The 19,519-nt window shown below is 39.7% G+C and overlaps 1 protein-coding gene across 6 annotated transcripts in view; it reads right to left on the bottom strand.

The window, feature by feature from the left end:
- The window catches only part of INPP4B (inositol polyphosphate-4-phosphatase type II B), a gene marked incomplete at both ends in the record, with an annotated part of 278,348 nt that extends 259,120 nt beyond the window's left edge, over positions 1–19,228 (bottom strand). For all 6 annotated transcript variants that reach the window (XM_084246365.1, XM_084246367.1, XM_084246370.1 and 3 more), the window contains 2 exons: positions 17,332–17,376; positions 19,138–19,228. In XM_084246365.1, coding sequence (XP_084102491.1) covers positions 17,332–17,376; positions 19,138–19,228 — 136 coding nt within the window. The remainder of the gene's footprint in view (positions 1–17,331; positions 17,377–19,137) is intronic.
- Between the last annotated feature and the right edge of the window lie 291 nt (positions 19,229–19,519).

Here is a 19,519-nt window from a genome sequence, read left to right as displayed (position 1 = left end):
TTCAAAGTCTTACTGTTTGGTCAGGTTTCTCAAAAATGTCACATATAAATCCTTGCTCCTTGTACACCAGAAAATTAGATGTCACCAATCAACTGATACGCCAATTTGGGTTACATCTTCAGTTCCATAAATTACTGGGGCTCCATTATATGGTGTCACAGTTACCATTCTATACCAGTGATTACATCCAGATTAAATCAATGTACATTCTACATTAAAAGATATATGGAACACGTACAAAGTCTAATAGGCCCTTTCTCTAATTACTTTGCCAGTATAATATGCTTTCCTAGTTTTAGTTTCTTCTGCCTTTCTCTTTATTCTACTTTTTTTCTCAGGAATTTTAGGGCAATTTTCTGAAGCCGAGGATGTCAATCTCTGCAGTTCAGATGCCCGGTGTGAATTCCAAAGACAAAATTGCTTCCTAACTGGCCCCATATCCCAGGAGGCTCTATTGCACAAAATGGCGGTGTTCACAGTGTCCCTGTTTGTACTAACTGCCACACAATGAGAGTTCCCAGAGAGTTGGGAAGACTCTATTCACTTCTCAATATTTTCTTAAGTTTACTTCTTAGAAAAATGTGACTATCACCCTGAGCTAATTAATGGCCATTAATATTTGTCCTTCCATGTCCATCCTGGTCTCTGTGGAATCTCTGTAGTGTCTACAACTAATTGAGTTTAGCATCACATCATACCCTGCCTGTTTGTGGTATCTGATTCTCAAATGATAAAGCACATATTCTGTAATTTTTTCTCATTCCGTAGTATTCCTCTGTGTTCTCTGGTACCTCAAATTTCCTCTCTAACATATGTTCCTCTCATCATTCTCATAGATGAGGTCACAGGAATCATCACTTGTATATTTATAAGATCTGGGACTGCTGGGGTCAAGACTACATCTCTCTTAACACACCGCTGCCTCTTCCTTCAATTAAATAACCATCTTTTAAGGCTTTAGAGACCTATGACAATAACGTGTAATTTCTACCATTCACTGTTGTGTGGGAGATTTTAATTAACACATACTTCCCTAAAGAGCATGTGAACCATGCAAAATTGTCAACATAAACAATATCTGTTAGGAAATAAAAAAATATGTAAAAATCAGTATAAAAAATTGGAATTTTTTTTCCACTTTTGTCATCATTTTATCTTTGAAGGTGCTAAGTTCAAAGATTTAATATACCAAATTTAAAATCAGAATCTTACTTTTCAAGGTGTGCATAAGAAAACCCACACATCTTGAAGCAACAGTATTAATTTTTGGTTTCTAGAAGATTGGAGGAGGGGAGAGAAGTAATTCAATGTTTAAGATTGAAAGGTAAGAAATCAGGGCCTCCCTGGTGGCGCACGGGGTTAAGACGCAACCTATGAAGCTGTCCGTGGCCTCTGCAGCACAAGTTCGATCCCCCGGCCAGCCAGGGAGAAACCACATGGCGCAGCAGACCTCTCCTGACTCGCCCACTGCTCCCCTCAGCAGTGTGTTTCCATCAGTCTGCTCGTTCTGTTCCCCACTCTGTCTCTGGTGAATCTTCTCACCCCCCCCCCCCACACACCTCTGGCCTATTCCCCAGCTCTTGTATGCATAAATAAACAAATCTTTAAAAAAATAAAAATAAAATAAAATGTAAGAAATGAACACACACACATACAAGGACTAATTTCATACATATACATGCATACGTGCAGGCAGCAAGATAACCTGATGCAAGAATTCCTTGGGCATAATGAAATGACATTAGGTATTTTGTTCTTCCACTACAGACATGTAATACTAGCATCACACAAGTTCAGTGTTATCCTCACTAATGATAAGACACGAAACAAGCAAAAAAGAGGGGGCAGGAATGGGAAGTACGATTTGCTGTACACTAACCAGTTTCCAAGCAGCGCTGGGTTTAAACTTTGCTTGTGTTAGCGCACATCCAGAAAAACGATGTGAATGGTTATTGCTGCCTGCTAGCTTCACTCGTTCCGTAGCTATATTTTTTTTCTCATCAGCCAGTTGAATTTATAGATCACTAGACATGGCTCTAGGGTGAAAAAGACTATTTCGTATTTATTTTTACCAATAGCTCAGTATTCAGAGTCTGAGTTAATTTTTTTCAATAACATCATTCTGCTCCGTCTGGTCCCATGCATGATTTAGCTTTGTACCAAGAATTTTAAAACTCTCAACATTCTGATAATAAAATACAAATAAAACTTGAGGGAAAGATGAGACGAATGCCACTGAGAGAAAGCAGATGACAGAGTTATTGAGGAAAATAGGTAATAATTTGCAAGAGGGAATTTAAAATATTTTGTTATCCAGATATTGCTTTAGAATTCTTGCTAAATTGAGATGTGAGCATGACTGCTCCGAAATTTCATCACAACCGACTCATTTATAAATTAAACTGATTTCCTTGATGTAAATGGCTAGATTCAGATTGCTGGGGAAGAGGACCTAAAATAAAATTTATTATTTTTCCCCATAACAGAACAATATTAAAAGATATCACCATATTTTATGCATATCTGTGTATGTTAAAAAAAAATGTTGGCCTTTTCAAAGAAAAAAGAACGAGAAGATGAAATTATTGTTTGGTTGGGAATATTACTCATGCTGAAATAAACCACTCGCTCAGTACCGGCTCTCAATTTAAGTATCATTGAAGAATCTAGAGAGAGGGAAAAAAAGGAGCCTCTGTCTGGAACAATGATGCTCTCGGGAAATGCTCTCTGATTGTCAGTGCTCAGGAGCAGTGGAGAAGCCAGCTGTACTGCAGACAGCATATTTGCATATGAAAAGAACAAATTTGGTTCAAATCACTGTTGTCAGTACCAGAAGACTCCTATTCTCTAGCTTGTCCCCTGCTCCCTCAGCTTCTGTCCTGCTAATCCTTAGAAAAGTCTATTTTGTCTTGATTTTATGATATTACCTAGGTGGGGGAGACCCAGCCTCAAGCAAGTGAATTAAAAACGAGTCTGCTCCCTGCATGTCTCTTACAGTCCTGCGCTAAATGCCATAAACCCCATCTGACCTGGCTTCATGGCCTAAGGCTGCCGTCAGCTTTGGCTTTTCCTGAGTGTGCTCCAGACCCACACTCCACTTCAGAAACAAGTGCTTGCAGCTTTCTGCTGCTCTCTTCAGCATGCACATACGTGCTGCTTGAGAAACGGGAAGAGCATTGTCCAAGAAAGGAGGCAGGGCCCTCTGAATACTAAAACACCGAGTGAGTTTGTGGAAAGCTGTAGTGTTAGAATGTGGGCCGCACACGCCAGAGAAGAAACAGGGAATGACCTTGTCTTTTACTGGCCCAGAAGCAAAGGTGACAACTTTCTCCCCAGAACTGTAATCGGTTGGACATGGGAACCAGTGGGATTCCGGTTCGGGACAGAATGCTCATCAGTGCTCCTGGGGAGGGGACAAAGCTGCCTCCCTGATTGATCTCTGAGCCCAAACATGACAGCCATGTGGCTGGCAGAGACCATCAGGTACAGAAGGGATAGCAGGAAAGTCAGGGGCTGAGTCACCAAAGCTGGAAGCCTAAGAGGAGTCCACTCGCAAGATGGTGAACTCCAAAGGAGGACACCAAGTGATGTGTTTGGACATCTGAAGAGCAACAGGGGAAACAGGTAGCTGTTGCGTTGCCTTCAGCGTTGTTGTTGATGGTCTCCTGAGGGAATGTGAGGTAGCAAGTGACAAGACATCAGCAAAGAAGTCACTCAGCCTGGGTGATTCCACACACGACTCATTGACCAAGGTCTGGGTGTTACCAAATCCTAGATGAGGCAATTCTTAGGTGTGCTTTCCCAAAGAACACGTTTTAGAAGAAATTTATTGCATCTATGACATCCAAGGGCTTATATTTTAGCAGGTGCTTAAGGTAATTTTTTTAAATTTCAGGATTTTTTATTTTTAATATAAGTGCATTGGACTCAGTAGTTGGATGTACAATTAATAGGTTGTTTTTTTTTTAAATGAAATTGCTGCCCTGGAATGCTAAATATTTTTATGTACATTAGAGTATTAAACCAAAGTCAAATATAAAGATAGACTATGAAATAAGGGTCAAAAAAAGAAGAATGAGAAGAATAGATGGTTCTGGAGGGACAATTAGCATCTCATTTTATTGCTGTATGCAGATCACCCTTCAGTAATGGCCATGTTTTCAAGAGCTTGTAGATAACTCCCAATTCTCTAATCCCCAGAGTCAACTGTATGTGTGATTTTCCTACAGAAAAAAGAAAATCTCCGTATTCATGGTGAATGTGAGACTTTAAGGGTGCCAATTCTTTGTTCATAATGTGATTAATTCACAGGAAATAAAACGAGAAAGACAAGTGAGTCTGGGGGCTGGCTGGAGGGAAGCAAGATTCTAATTATTCAAAGCAAAATTCACAAGTTCAACACTATGGGAGCAATACAGATCAGACAAGTTGAAAGTGGGTAAGAGTTGTTCCAGGAGGAATCAGGGTCTGAAGGAAACAAAGATCGTACTTTTCAGAATCTTTGGGATCTCCAAGGAGAGCTGATCAAACCCAAAGCTCAGCGGGGCAGCTGCTGGGTGAATGTCAAATAATTCAGAGGCCTAGCTTTGCAGGAAGCTTCAGAACAGAGGAGAAGGCATTGAATGAAAGAAGTCACCTTGTCAGCAATTCCAGGACGCAAGGGTAGACTAGGTAAGACAAGAATGTAAGACACCTCTTTTGAATGTCTCCTGGGCAGTCTGACTTCCTTTGTGCAGAAACCAGCCAAGGTTCAAGGGCATAGAGTCCACATCTGACTGGGTGACTCTGGGTTTGCTCTGGAGTCTCAACATCCTCACCTGGATACAGGGGCCAGCATTCTAGTTATTCTCCCTGAGTGCCTGCAAAGATGCAATTCAATGCCTGAACAAAAAGATGCATTAAATTCCTAATAATGTCATAGTAATGTACTTCTCTCTTTCATGCACATGGAAGGACGAAACAGGATTTGTTTTCCACATCTTACAGATAAGAACCCAGAGTTTCAGAGAGGGTAAGGAATGAACCTAAGATGAAAATTGGAGTAATGCCTCTAAAGCTAGCGCCTGCACACCCGGTTCCATTCTTGCGATTCGTTTTGCACAAAAGAACCCAGGAAAGATGGACTGCTCAGTCACACAGGTAACCAGAGGCAGAATCAGGGTTCAAACTCGGTCAGGCTGGCAGCCCACCAAGGCCCTCAGTCGCCGCCCTCACTGCCTCCTCTCAGGGTTTTCTGCTGTCGGCTGCTGTGTGACTGCAACTCTCCAGTCACAAATCCGCTTCTACTGTTCCCATTGTCTTATGCTTCTTTTTTTTTTTTTAAAGATTTATTTATTTATACATGCACTGGGTACAGTCAGAAGCGCAGGAGAGTGAGAGAATTCACCAGAGCCAGAGTAGGGAACAGAACAGGTAGACTGACGAAACACACTGCTGAGGGGAGCAGCGGGCATGGCAGGAGTGGTCTGTTGTGCTATGTGGGACCCTCACCCGGTGGCCGGGGATCGAACCGGCACTATAGAGGCTGCAGGCAGCTTTGCAGCCCAGCGCTCAACCGCTGTGCCACCAGGGAGGCCCTGTCTTATGCTTCTTGTTGTTATTTGTATAAATGTGTTCTTTTTTTTTTTTTTTTTGATGTCAGGAATATAAGTGATTTTTATTTTTTTTTTTATAAATTTTATTGTTATATTCCCCATACAATTGCAGCCCCCCCATTCTGACCCCAATCCCTCCCCTCCCGCCCCCGCCCCCCTAAAAGTGTCTCTGGTTCATAGTTTTCTGTTGATTTTGATTTTCACTTTCTTATAGTTATTCATTTTCCTGGTCCCTTATTTAAGTTTTCTAGATTCCTGCTATGAGTGAGACCATCCGGTATTTTTCTTTTTCTTTTTGGCTTATTTCGCTGAGCATGATCCCTTCCAGCGCCATCCATGTTGCTGCAAATTGCATGTGTTTATCTTTTTTGAATGCTGAGTAATAAATAAAGTATAAATGTGTTCTTAAGAGCCTCTCTAAAAGAAGTTTGCTTACTTCTTGAAGCTGTCATAATGTGGGGATCTTGATGCTCTTCTGTGAAGAATTTAAGACATCATGTTCTCCACAGATGTGGGGTATAGTTACAGGACCCGACTTGGTCAGCTCAGCCTGTGAGAGATTATTCCTGTCAGCCCCTGGAGGAGAACCCCAGCCCCGTGAGACTTAGCCCTCTTAAATATAATTTAACAATGCAAGAGCAACAGTTAAAAACCTATACTCATTGGGAACTTTTCAACAAGCTGCTTTTTACAAATAATCATGTCAGCTATAATTACCAAAGCTTCTAGAAGCATATTTTAATATATGTGTTTTAGGAAGACATGTAAGAGGAAAAAGCAATGACACTACTAGAGCATGAAGTCCATGGATATTTATTGAGTGTGTAACGGTATCCAGATGACTCCTGGCGACAGTTTTATAGCCGTGAACAACAAAGCAAGGTCCCTATTTTATTCTAGTCCACTGGGACATGAAGATAAAAAAAAAAAAATTAGTGAGAATTTTAAACCTCGTAATGACATGAAGAGCGCTGGGCAAGAATGCAGCAGAGAAAGCTTCTCTTTGAGGTAATATTTGATCTGTAACCTAAAACCTACCAAGGAGCCAGCTGAAGGGAAATAACAAATGCAAAGACCTAAGTGTTCTCCTGTTTGAGGAGCAGAACAAAGATCAAAGAGGCTGGTGCCAAGTGAGGTAGACATTTAGCAGAAGGTCAGTCAGAACAGCCCACCTGCCAAGGCCTTTGTGGAAGGAGGTAAGACATTCCAATTTGATGCTAATAAAACTGGAAGTCACTGGTGAATTTTAACTAAGAGAATAAAGAAACCCGCAGGCCCCAGAGGACTCTCCTAACAGGCCCAGGTGAGGGCTGATGGTGGTGCAAGTTTGGGCGGCAGCCATGGCGGAGGAGGCTGGATTCAGAATACAAGTTCAGCAGAGAAGAGGGGACAGGCAGGGGGCGGGGTTTGATGACGGATTTGACATGAGGATGACGACACAGAAGACTCAGGGAAGAGTTACTGTATAGGGTTTCTGTGGCTGGTGGCGGTGATGCATTTTCTGGAGATGGGCCTCCTGGGGAGTTACAACATTTTGGTGGACAGGAATGGGAATCCAGAAGTCAGCTGCAGAGTGTCTTTGGAGTAAAATCTCTCTCAGACAAACAGAAGCAGCTGGTGACTGGAAAACGGGAGTAGGGAGCATGAAAAAGTGAGGACAAGACGTTCAAACGTAGGAAACAAAAGGCCCATAAATTTTATTTAAAAACACGGACCTTGAAACCCCTTAGAATGAAAGGGAGTTCAAGTTCACGAGTATGAGGGATAAAGTGTGAGGGATAAAGTGACATTCTAAATTGAGCAAGTTTTCATCTGGGAATAACTTCCACTGCTCCAGCTGGCTTCCACCACTGTGGCCCTGAAGACAGCACCCGGGAGCCATCTCTTTGCCACAGGTAAAGCCGAAGTAACGCAGAGGCTTAAGGGGAGAAGCATTCAAAAAGCTTTGGGCTTTGCAGGACCAGATGCATGACCCTGGGCAAGTCATCGCTGTAAAATGGAGAGAGTGTCACCTCTGCGAGCTGCAAAGGGCCAAATCTCCAGTGAGAAGCATGCGGGAAAAGGCTGTTCCGTAACTGGAAAAGCGAGGGCCTTTGCTTTATTTCTGTCTTCCAGTCTGCAAGGTCTCCTCTCCCCATGGCCTGGCTCCCCGGTGGCCCAGAATACATCCTGGGGCTGTCTGCACCCGGACAAGGAGAACTGACAAATTTCAGCCTCACCAACAGCTGATTGGGGATCTCGCTCTTTCACATTCTCGGTGGCTTTCGACTTTACACAAAGTAAAACTCCCTCCTGAACCAAGGCCCTCGGGCATCCCGGTGCCTCAATTACCCAGAAGCGGCAAGAGATGCTGCAAAGGTGACTACAGCAGTGACCAGCCACGCTCAGTAATTAGATAATAGAGAAAAGGAAGTAATTAGTTCAATCTCACAGAGAGAGAAATAAATTGGATGGGGTATGTTGAACATGGATGACAAAAACAAACAAAATGGAAAGTTAACATTAAAAAAATGCCTCTCCTGCCTGGTGGTGCAGCAGGTTTAGCACAGTGCTGTGAAGCCGTCCGCAGCCTCTGCAGTGCGGGTTCAATTTCCGGCCAGCCAGGGAGATACCCACATGGCGCGGCAGACCTCTCCTGTCACCCGCTGCTCCCCTCAGCAGTGTACCTCAGTCTTCTGCCTGTTCTGCTCCCCGCTCTATCTCTGGTGAATCCTCTCACCCTCCCACACCTCTGGCCTGTACCTCAGCTCTTGTATAAATAAAATAAATGTTAAAAAAAAATGCCTCTCTAACTTGGCAAGTAATTTGCTAAACCCATGTGTAACACTTAGTTTAGGCCTAGGAAGATACACCCAGCCAAAGATCTCCATTTATTTAAAGCTCTTCTGTTATATATGGCAGAAAGAATGTGACAGAAGAATAGGTATCATTTATTGCAACACAAGTTAGATGATACAGGTTTGGCAAGACGAAGTGGAAGACATTTGATCTCCTGTTTTCTTCTCATTCATTAACCGCCATAGAGCTGATCCCGCTATCCATAATGGTCCACTCCAGTTGCAACTCACATTAAATCTCAAGGCACCAAAAACTACTACCCACAGGACAGACCTGCTAAGAAGCTCTAATTGGCTCATTTTCTCTTCTTTCAATTAACTCTCTAATTATTTCAGCAGCACAAAAACATTCCGCAGGTCTCAGATAACCTTTATTATCTCCCCCCTCCCACTCCTGTACTTTCAATAATCAACCACAATGAGTGTGGCCTTGGAGTTAAAATCTAAAGTCCCTCTCTTTCTAGTTTTATGCCCATGGCGAGTGACTGAACTCATCCATGAAATAAAAGAGTGAGAAGCACCTAGCAAGGCTGCTGTAGGAATAGGGCAACACTACGCAAAGTTACAGCCTGATCCTTGACACTTAGAAGGAGCTTGATGATTAAAATACACAAAAGGCAGAGCCAGGATGCTCCGTTCACAGAAGTACAGGACTTGCGTGTGATCAAGTGCATGCCCCAAGGTTATATGAAAAATAAGCAGGCTCAGCAATCATGAAGGACGTCAGGTATCAACTTAAGTGTATTACTTACATTAACTCATTGAATGCTCACAGGAACCTTCCAAGGTGATGACTGACACCCTTCCCATTTTACAGGGGATTGGCAGAGATTGAGAAACACTGTAAGATGTTTTCTGAGGCCATGTGGCTAAGACAGGACTGAAATGCTCGCAGCTGGCCTCCCTCTTCCATCTCCGAACTGGCACGTTCTCTTGCCTCCCCACTCAGACTGCAGGCTGACATCTGAGCCTGAAATGCAATTCCATTTCCATTTGTTGCCTATTATTTTTGTTGCTGTGTTGTTGCTAAAAGGTTGTTCTGAAAAATGTCTCCTCAAAGGTATCACTGGTTACCTGATTCTGTCAACACCGAGATAGCTCAAGAAACATACTAGAAGAATCTTGAGCATGCAGACTCCCCAGGTCAGTGATTGCAAGGAGCACAGCAGGCCTACAGCATCCATGGTGTCCAGCTCAGCTGGGCCAAAGCCCCGGGTTTCTGCTAGACCTGTGCTCACACCAGTGAGACTCATTTCTTTCTCACACTTAACAATTTGCTAGGAATAGAACAATGTTTAAAGACTTGTATTAAACTTGTATTTAAAACAAGTTCCTAATATACGTGCAACAATTGGGAAATATTGCAAAGGGCTTTCTAGAGACTTCATTTATTTTGAGTGAAATTAAAAGGAACAAAGAGGAACATGCAAATGAGATTAAACAAATCACCTCAGAAAATGAGCTCCAGAATTTTATGTGTCCTGTTCTTCTGCTACTTTTCCCGAACTGTCTCTTTTGTTCCTTCTAACCCAAGTGAAATCTTGCTCACCCTTCCAGACCAGGGCCCAAGGAATGCACTCCCCCTCAGATGCTGGTTTCGATGCCACAGTTATATTTAATCATGACCTGCAGAGAACTTCCATATTTCTTGGTTATGTCTTTATTTTGTCCTTATTACATCTGCCTGCATTTTAGTTTGTCTCTATCATCTTCTGGAAACTCTTGGGAAGCAGGAATCAATCAGGAGGGGGCACAGCCTGAGGGTTAAAAGGAGCAACTTCTTCAGAGTTAGACAAAATTCAACCTGAATCCTGACTTTGTCACTCAACCTCCCTAAAATCTTTGGAAAGTTGGCCTTTGGGAAACTTAGATTTTTTTTCCCTCTCGTGTGACGATACCATGGGGACATGCTCTGTGCTCAGACTCCAGGGTCCAGGTCTCGGGCTTTTACCTTGTCTGCTCTTGTCTAAGTTTCCTTTCCAATAAAGCAAGAATGACCATAGATCAATGGTCTCACAATAAAATTATGAGAATGGAAGTGATTCATTTATGTGAATTATTTAGAATAATCTCTGGTGTATAAATTGGCACTCCACAGAGGTTGGTGATTTTTAATAATATTCTATAGCACTGTGAGTAGGAAATCAAATGATCCTATCTATAAGGGGCTAAGCACAAAGCAGATGCTTAAAAATCAGTGGATATTAGTGTGAGCTCAGTGCTTTGCAAAGGCCTTGTCTTTAGAAGGTACCCAGAACTGGTTGTTCAGGGGAAATGAACTGCTTGTTTATAGGGGAAATACCACGGGGTCAGCATCCAAAAAATGCCTATCAATTTATAGGGAGACCACACAGGCCTGTCTAATTCTTAACAGTGGTGTCTCTTGTTACTTGAAGATTATCTTATAGTTTATATGAAGAAGTCATATTTTTACCAATAGATTAAATACAGAACTATACCTCTGTGCTTGACATTCCCTTTATTGGGTCTAGTATATCACATAGAGGGTAAAAATATGAAAGAAGAGCACTAAACCCCTCCACTCTCCCACAGAGCTTTAAAAAAGTCAGAGCTTTATAATCATTTATAGAACATAGGCCAGCAAGAGAGTGCTAGCCAAACACAGAAGAGAATTGCTAAGTTTGGCCTCCTAAGATTCTTTTTTTTCTTTTAGAAAAAGATATAAAACAGTGCCTGATTTATGGCAATTCATAAAATATGAATGGACATGACATGCAGGTTAATGAAGGCCGTAGCAACCTATAAAATCTTTGTCTGCAAGTAGATGAGACTTTCCTCATGCAGTTTGTCAATTTAGGCACATTTTTACACACGTTTTCAAATTCTGAATGCAGAAAACTGATCATATGATTTACATGATTTTCTTCTAACTGGGCTACTAGCAATGTAATGGGTCTCTCCATAAAATCAAAAATCACTACACATAATCTAATACCTGATCTGCCAGAAGAACAAGTATTTAGAATCAGCACTTTCCAGGACAAAGGAGGAGGAGACTCTCCTTATTTAAAGCCAGTCTACTGTTTGAAGTAACCCACCTAAGGACATCTTGTCATTGCACCATGACATAATGCTGCAATAAAACTGGATCTGGACCACTGAACTGAGGACATACCTATCGCTTCCTGGATACCAGTGAGAGGGGGCTGCAAAGCTATAGCTCTTTTTTTTTTTTCTGAATCTTCCATTTTCACATAGAAATCAGTTTCTACAAATGGTATACTTCACTTTGTCTAGTCAGTCACATTATGTATGGTAGAGCTGACACAGCGTGCAGAGTGAATGAGAAGTTAATTTCCTATAAAGCACTTGGAGTTACTGATTTTCCTATACACACCACTATCCAAAGGACCAGGAAGAAGATGAATCAAGAATCGCATTTGAGAACACTGTTTCCATTTTCCACTCTAGAAAGACGATGACTAGCTGTTTTATATGTAGCTTGGTATAATAATAAATAAGCACTTATTTTGTAGAGACTTCACCTGTTCCAAATGCCCAGTGTCTGCTCATGCTATTCTTCCAGTCTGGAATATGACTGCTCCTCTCCTGCATGCATTCCAATCCTGTTTCCTCCCTTCAAAAGCTGGCTTTAGTCAGTCTTCCTAGGGAAGCCTCCCTTGACAACCTTCCATACTAGCTTGTTCCTATATGACCTCTTACATACTTAGATAGCCTGAGAAATTGCTTCCCTTAGTTCAGGTGTCTTAGACTTCTGGTTAGATAATGAGCTAATTAATTGAAGGCACCAGGATTTTACTTCTGGAATGCCATTTTTCTTATTTCACTTACTCAGGTTACTTAAAAAAAAAAAAAAGATTGTGATAGTTTATATGGGTATGTGGTGGAGATTTTGAAAAATATAGGAAAGTATAACAAATGAAATAAAAATCCTACTAGATTCTGATAACTGTGATTAAAGATATTTAAGATTAATCTTTCTCTTTTACATATATAGACACACAGAGTTAAATAAGGATCATATTGTGCACATAGTGTGTAATCCTGCTTTGACAACTTTTATGTTCCCTTGCTTGATGAAATATCCTTTCGGCAGATGGTTTCTAATGGCTGCATAGTGTTACATCTTAATATGTTTCACTGCAAAAATTAAATAGCACAAGTTGATTGACTCTGAGCTAAGGATGCCCTACACTTTTCTTCATTCATCCTGAGTTTGAGGTATTAGGAGAAAAGTCAAAAACTTAGATGTGAAGCTTATCTATAGAGGGTTATCTGAAAACATGTGACAATCGAGGACTATTAATTGTGATGCACTTCTACATCCTCTATCAATGATTTTTACCTATGGTAATTTTCACCACAATACTATGAAATTAGAGCAGTGAATATAAATGTATTGATTTTAGAAGAAATTGAAAAATAAAGGCTCTGTTAAATAATTTGAGCCTCAGATTAGTCTTATTTTATCCACTGATAAAACCTAACATGCAGAAGTATAAAAGTTTAAAGTTTCGAAAAGGTAGAGGCACAGAATCCCATCTCTGGCTCCACCCCTTACTCACTAGAGGCTCAACAGGGCACCAACGCCAGGCCTGATCCTACTACCCAGACCGCTGGGAGGGGTGAGTGAGGGGAAACTAGAAGTGGCCAGGGTGAAGGAGCTCACAGCTCAGCTCTCTTCTAGTTTAAAATTCTCCCTCTCCAACTTAGCAAGCATTCCCGAAGTTCAGCAAATGTGAACTTCTCTATGCTGCCATTTTCCCTGTGGTACTTAAAATTTCCAGAACCCAGCAGCATTTAACTTGGTTTGCTGCCTGGTCAAACCAGTAGCTTGACTTACACCCTTGAGGCTCAGGAGTCCCCTGATTAGAACCTTATTACCTGCTGTAGAAATATCTACTATAGCTTCCCCTCCTGCTCTGTGCTCAGGATGAACTTTGTAAATGAGCGCCCACACTTTCATCAGTCCCTTGGCCACTCAGAGGTGTTCTTTGCTCGCCATTTGTGAAACAGTCCCTCTGGCCCCCAAATTAACTGCCTTGTCCCCAGATATTCTGTGCTGTTTTCCAGTTTGCCTCCATAGAATATAACACTATTGAAATCATTTTTATTTGTAAGTTTCTTATGCTCCCAATGTAATCTGAATGAATGAATTACTTAGAGATTTCGCTCCAGCATCCATGTTCTCTTATTCCTATTATAACTGCCCCTGAGGCTGCTGACACAATACAACATGAGTCTTTTATGTAACCTCCTGCGTGTTCACATGGCTTCAGTTAGGTATCAGCCATCAAGGTATAAGTTACTTCAAGAATAAGATTTTAAGGTGTCAAATAAAAAAAAAAAAAAAACATAGGACCACATGCACACACACACACATCCACACACAGAAACACACCATTTTCTCCTATGTATTTACAATGCTTTAGTGCTGATATTGATAATGCCTTTGGTGTCCATATAAGAATATGAAGACATAAGAATATGAAAAGCATATTCTTGTAAGTATTCTGTTGACTCTGGAGGTACAAGATAATAAATATTAATTATAATCAGGGGATAGACTAAAGAAATAGTTCATCAAAGTTTCTGTCTTTGTCACATTCTTTCTATGCATTTTCCACAATGGTTTCAGGAAAGAAAGATACGCAGAGTTTAAGAAATGATCCTTCTTAAATGCCAGCTTCGTTCAAATAAAAGCAATGATATTAAGCTATAAGCAAAATCTGGGTTCTCTTGGGTTTTTAATTATTTCTGTTTTGTGGAAATAAAAAGCATCCACTCATGCAAATGAAACAATGAAAGAAACGTGCAGAGTTGAAGTTGTGAGGGGGGTTACACACTTTCGATGCAGTCTGTCATTAGGGTTACGGTTGACAGTGAACATGAGATGCCCACTGTTTTTAGTACATGCGTATCTTGTGCTACTATCAAGATAGTTTTAGTCAATTAGCTTGTTCAATTGACTGAGAATTTCCTACCTCATTTACTTGAATAAAGATGGAGCAGAGGAACTTTGGAAAGACATAATGACTTTTCAGTGGCCTACAGACAAGACAGAAACAAATCCTTGATGGAAAATAACTTACACAAAGCAAAGTGACACCACACCAAAAGAGTGTGACTGTCTTCCCAATTTTAAATCCAAAGTCATTGAAAATCTCAATCTATTTGGATACTTTGCTAAATAATTGAGAGTCAAATACCAAAAAATTGTTGAAAAATTAAGTGGCGTAAAGCCCCTTATCTTTTTTATTCTTAGAACCATGATAAAAAAAACATTAAAGAAACTATTATTCAGCATTATTAATTATAAATGAAGTTAGATATGTAAAAGGTAAAGCCTTGAAGAATTAGTGGGATTAATAGAAATCAAGGGAATAGAAATGTCATAAAACTTACAAAGGCTTAGCTGTCCTATCCCAAGTATCAAAAAATATTCTTCAAGAAATAGTACAATTGAGGCTCTTAAAGTGCTAATAAGCATAACAAACCATTTGGGAAGTGTATCATCCAGGATCAACAACACAATTCCCTGAAAACTCTAAATCCCTTTCTTTTGTTTACTTGTCAGGCATTTCTTACCGTTTGGTAATAGAAAATTATCTGTTGCAAAAATGCTCGTGTATTTTTTGAATAAATATGAAAAAAGAAAATTGAAGTTTTTTTTTTTAAATGGGAGAGAAATATTATGATGATTAAAATCTTGCAGCAGCTTATCTCTTAGATCTATGATTTAAGGCTAGAAAAATAAGTGATAATAGCATTGCTATGGAACTTGACAAGGGTATGGGGAGGTTTTGAATAGGAGAGATAATTTTAATTAAAATGGAAGACAGGCATTTGACCAGACATGCTGTCGCCTGACAGTTGGTCAAGTCCAGTAACCCGACTAACTACCCTTGAACCTCAAAAGTCTACTATGTTTGCTTAGTAGCTTTTACCCAATGGCTTCAGCCTCCTTCAGGCTCCCCATGTTCTTCAGGATGTATGTCAGAAGGTTTTCTCTGTGTTTGACATATACTAAATTGCTCTAACAAGACTTCACTTTTCAGAAGTTCTATCAAAAAGTAAAAAATTAATTTCTTCTTTAAAATTGAAACAATTAGACAGATGAAGACTCACATAGCAAGAGTTATAGTCAGTCAGTGAAGGGGTGCCTAGGCCTCTTTGATGCCTCAACATTCTTTGGGAAATGGGTTCTTTTTATGTCTGACCCATCTAAGAACTCTTTAAAAAGAATAAGTACCACTTTATTGGTGTTACCACATAAGTTTCTTGAGTTTTCACATTCTTGTTCATTTTTGACTACTTGGGAAAATTAAAAACTGTATTTCTTAAAGCATTTTTAGCTATATTTGTGAAAAAAAAAGTTTAAAAAAATGCATTATACCAAGATCTGAAACTCTGACAATGCTTAATGTTGGTACGGATGTGGAGTTAGAAGAATTGTCATTCATTGCCGGTGGGAATGCAAAATGGTCCGATCATTTTGGAAGGCAGTTTGGTAATTTCTTACAATACTAAATACTTTTACCATATGATTCAGCATAAAGCTTTTTGGATTTACCCAAAGGTGCTGAAAACTTATGTCACACAAAACCTTGCACGCACATGCTTAAAGCAGCTTTCAACATAAATGCCAAAACTTAGAAGAAAGCAAAATGTCCTTCAGTAGGTGAATGAATAAGTTGTGGAATAATCCATGAAGACATGAAGGAATATTAAATGCAAATCACTAAGTGAAGGGAACCTTACTGTATGATTCTAACTATCTGCCATTCTGCAAAAGGCAAAATGGTAGCAATAGAAAAAAAGGTCAGTGGCTGGAAGTTAGGGAGAGAAAGGGATAAAGAGGCTGTGGGGATTTTTTAGGGCTGTGGAAATATTTTGTATGATACTATAATGGTGGATACATGAACTCAGAGATTTTCCAAACTCACAGAATGTACAAGATCCAGAGTGACCACTAATGTAAACTGTAGGCTTTGAGTGATAATGTTGTGTCAATGTAGGGTCATCTACAATAATAAATCTAAATATTTGGCAGAGGATCTGAAAATGAGGAAGGTGATGCATCTGTGGGGCCAGGGACTACGTGGGAAGCCTCTGTGCCTTCTGAGCAACTGTGTTGTGAACCTAAAACTACTTTAAAAATAAATTCTGTAAAGGGAAAACAAAAAATATATATATATAAAATCAAGTGCGCCACTATACATATGATCCATATTTTACAATCTTTGAATACCACTTTGCAGCTAAGTTCCTAGTGGTGCTTTGCAGTCACATCTGATTCAAACACAACACAGATCCCATTCAAGAGCTAAGTAGCACACCAGCCTGAAGAAGGCACATTTTTAATCAAAATTACAACTTTCTACATGTGACAGAATTTTAGAGCTTTGGACAAAATTACAATTTTCTGCATCTGACAGAATTTTAGAGCTGCTTGAGCAAGTCAAAGTTTTGAATGAAAGTCAAATTCTCAAATGCCAAGGATCAGTCCACAAAACCAAGATGGGAAAGTCAGGGGATATTTGTGAGTGAGTGAGATAGAAAGGAGCAAGCACCTGTAGATGCTGTCAAGGAACAAAAAGGAAAACTGTCCATGAGGCCAGTCTCCAGCCCAAGGAATAGATAATTAGACATGGATTTGATTAGCAACAGAGTCTAATCACCGTATGAAGCATGGTCGGCAGACCCGGTTGGGAAGCACAGCTTTATCCCCGCTGAACCCCGTGTCCTTGGGTAGAGAATGGACCTATTCAGAGGCTCGGAGTTTATACTTATAAACTGTGGGAAATAACACTTATCTTAATGAAAATTTTTAGAATAATGCTTATGAAGGTTTGCAGATTATATATATGGATTAGTATTATATTTATCACAATGAATAAGGTTAAATGGGTACTTACCAAGGATAAATTCCAACTGTGGTTCATTTGGAGTCTTCTGAATACCTATAAATAATAAAGTTCAGATTAAAATACTTAGTTCATTATAAAAAAACATGTAAGTATATATTACCATATTCACCCTGCCTAGATGTATGTGTTATTTGACAGAATGAATAAATTCAGTTAATCAGACATAATAAACATTCAGTTCTCAGGACAAGACCTATTTGTAGCAGGAATAGACATGATTAAAGGTTTGACTGGTCTATTTCGTTTCATGGCCATAAAGAACTCAAAAATACTGTTTTGATAAAGCTGTGACAAATATTTTTCAACTGTGTCTGTTTCTTTTGGATGCATGCAGACAAAGGTGATTTCTTCAAAAAGGATGACCTCACCAAAGTACTCTCTTACGTGAACTCTCCTCTTAGACTTTAACCTGCCACAAATAATAGCTGATTAATGAAAAGGATACATGTGTTTAGGATATAGAGAGTATGAAGGTGGATACTGTGCCAACTCGATAGTTCAACTCAGCATTCTGATGATGTTTCTATTCCTTTCACTAGCCATTTAAAAAATAACTAACAACATAGTTCAATGATTTAACATGAAGCTGGAGAGGAAAGGAAGGTGAAAACAAAGGCAAAGAAGTGAGACCTATTGGTTAGAAGGGAAAGACTGAGCTGTAACACTTGGTAATATGACTGGTGACCCATCAAGACCACACACAGGGCAGGGGCTTCCTAAATGGGAAGTGAGTGAGGACTGAGATGTTACTGGCCACAACTCAGGGATGGTCAAAGAAGCAAAGCTAGAATGTAGGGGAAAGTAAACCAATTGGCAATAAAGGTAATATTATAGAAATCCTTTCCTTGTTTTATCAGAAACAATTTAAAATTTACTAGTGTTCAGTCACTAACATATTGTTAAAACCACTACTTTGTATAACAGTCATCCATTTTATTTACAGAACTAACATTTTTACATAATAACCATTTTTTCTCCTGCTGATATTTAACAATGCTATGGTTAACAATTTTAGGCTGTCTAAGAGAGGTTAGAGTGTCAATTATTTGGTGGGTCTTTGATACTTTCAAAGAGTCTGAATTTTTTTAAAAGGTTGTAACAATTAATTCTGCTAAAACTCTGAAAACCAATTTTCTCAAAAGATGCATGTAACCAACACCATTTTCTAAAGATTATTTTTATAATGTAAATTAAATGAGAGGTTAGGCCCATGTTTGCCAGTGTTAAGTAACTAGGCAATATTCTTCTGCAAAGAAAAAGACAGAATTTATGCTAAACCACTAAACCCAAGCCCTAGGACTTTTAGAAGAAGAGAAATATGCAATCCTTCCAATGATTTTAATTACTTGAGTAGCACAAAAACCAATTTAAATGCTCAAATGCAAGTCTTGGCCAAATCTCCAAGCTTGCTCTATGCAGCAACATAGGTTACCATTTTTTCCAAATGTTTCCCATTTGATTATCTTTATTTTAAAGAGAAACTGTCTATGTTCCAAAAAAGAATTCCATGCAAAAAGAAGGTGCATTATTGTCAATATTGTTACAGTACACATCCAAGAACGCTGTTGCTCTCCTTTGGTATTTAAACATTCCATGGACTATCATTGTTCTCACCCAAGATAAAAGTTGAGATCTCATAGACTCACACCACTAAGATAAATTACAAAAGGAAAAAGTTAATTGACTTCATGCCATTTTGTTAAGAAACAATTTTCTGTGAATACACACACACATGTGTTCAGTCAACCCAGTTTGCACTTTCAGAGCTACAGGGAGAGGACCACACAAACTTACTTGTGAACTGAAAATCCACAGTAGCATTTGCTTGGGGTGTGGGAAGAAAGTGCTGGCCTTCTTCTGACGTTCCTTCCTCTTTGATTTCCATGATCAGCCCTCACAGTTGCTTAATCTTCCAAGATTTCGTGCCAGATGTCGCTGCCAGTGATTCCTGGTTTAACATAGACGTGTCTTCACACTAAAGGATCCGATATCCCACTTTGAAATTCTGTATTTTGGAAACAACAACAGAAAGTATCTCAGTTACTTTGGAGTTCAGTGTAAAGCTAAGAATTGAAGACAGGGACAGACTACAACTACCTTCTCACGAAATGCCCTCCTGTCTTTCCCTCTTTTACTTTGGGGACCAAGCCACCCAGAAAATGTGCCATAAACTTTC

The sequence above is a fragment of the Talpa europaea genome, assembly GCF_964194135.1.
Source record: "Talpa europaea genome assembly, chromosome: 10".
In the NCBI taxonomy this organism is placed as follows: Eukaryota; Metazoa; Chordata; class Mammalia; order Eulipotyphla; family Talpidae; genus Talpa; species Talpa europaea.
This window is presented reverse-complemented; position numbering and strand designations above follow the sequence as displayed.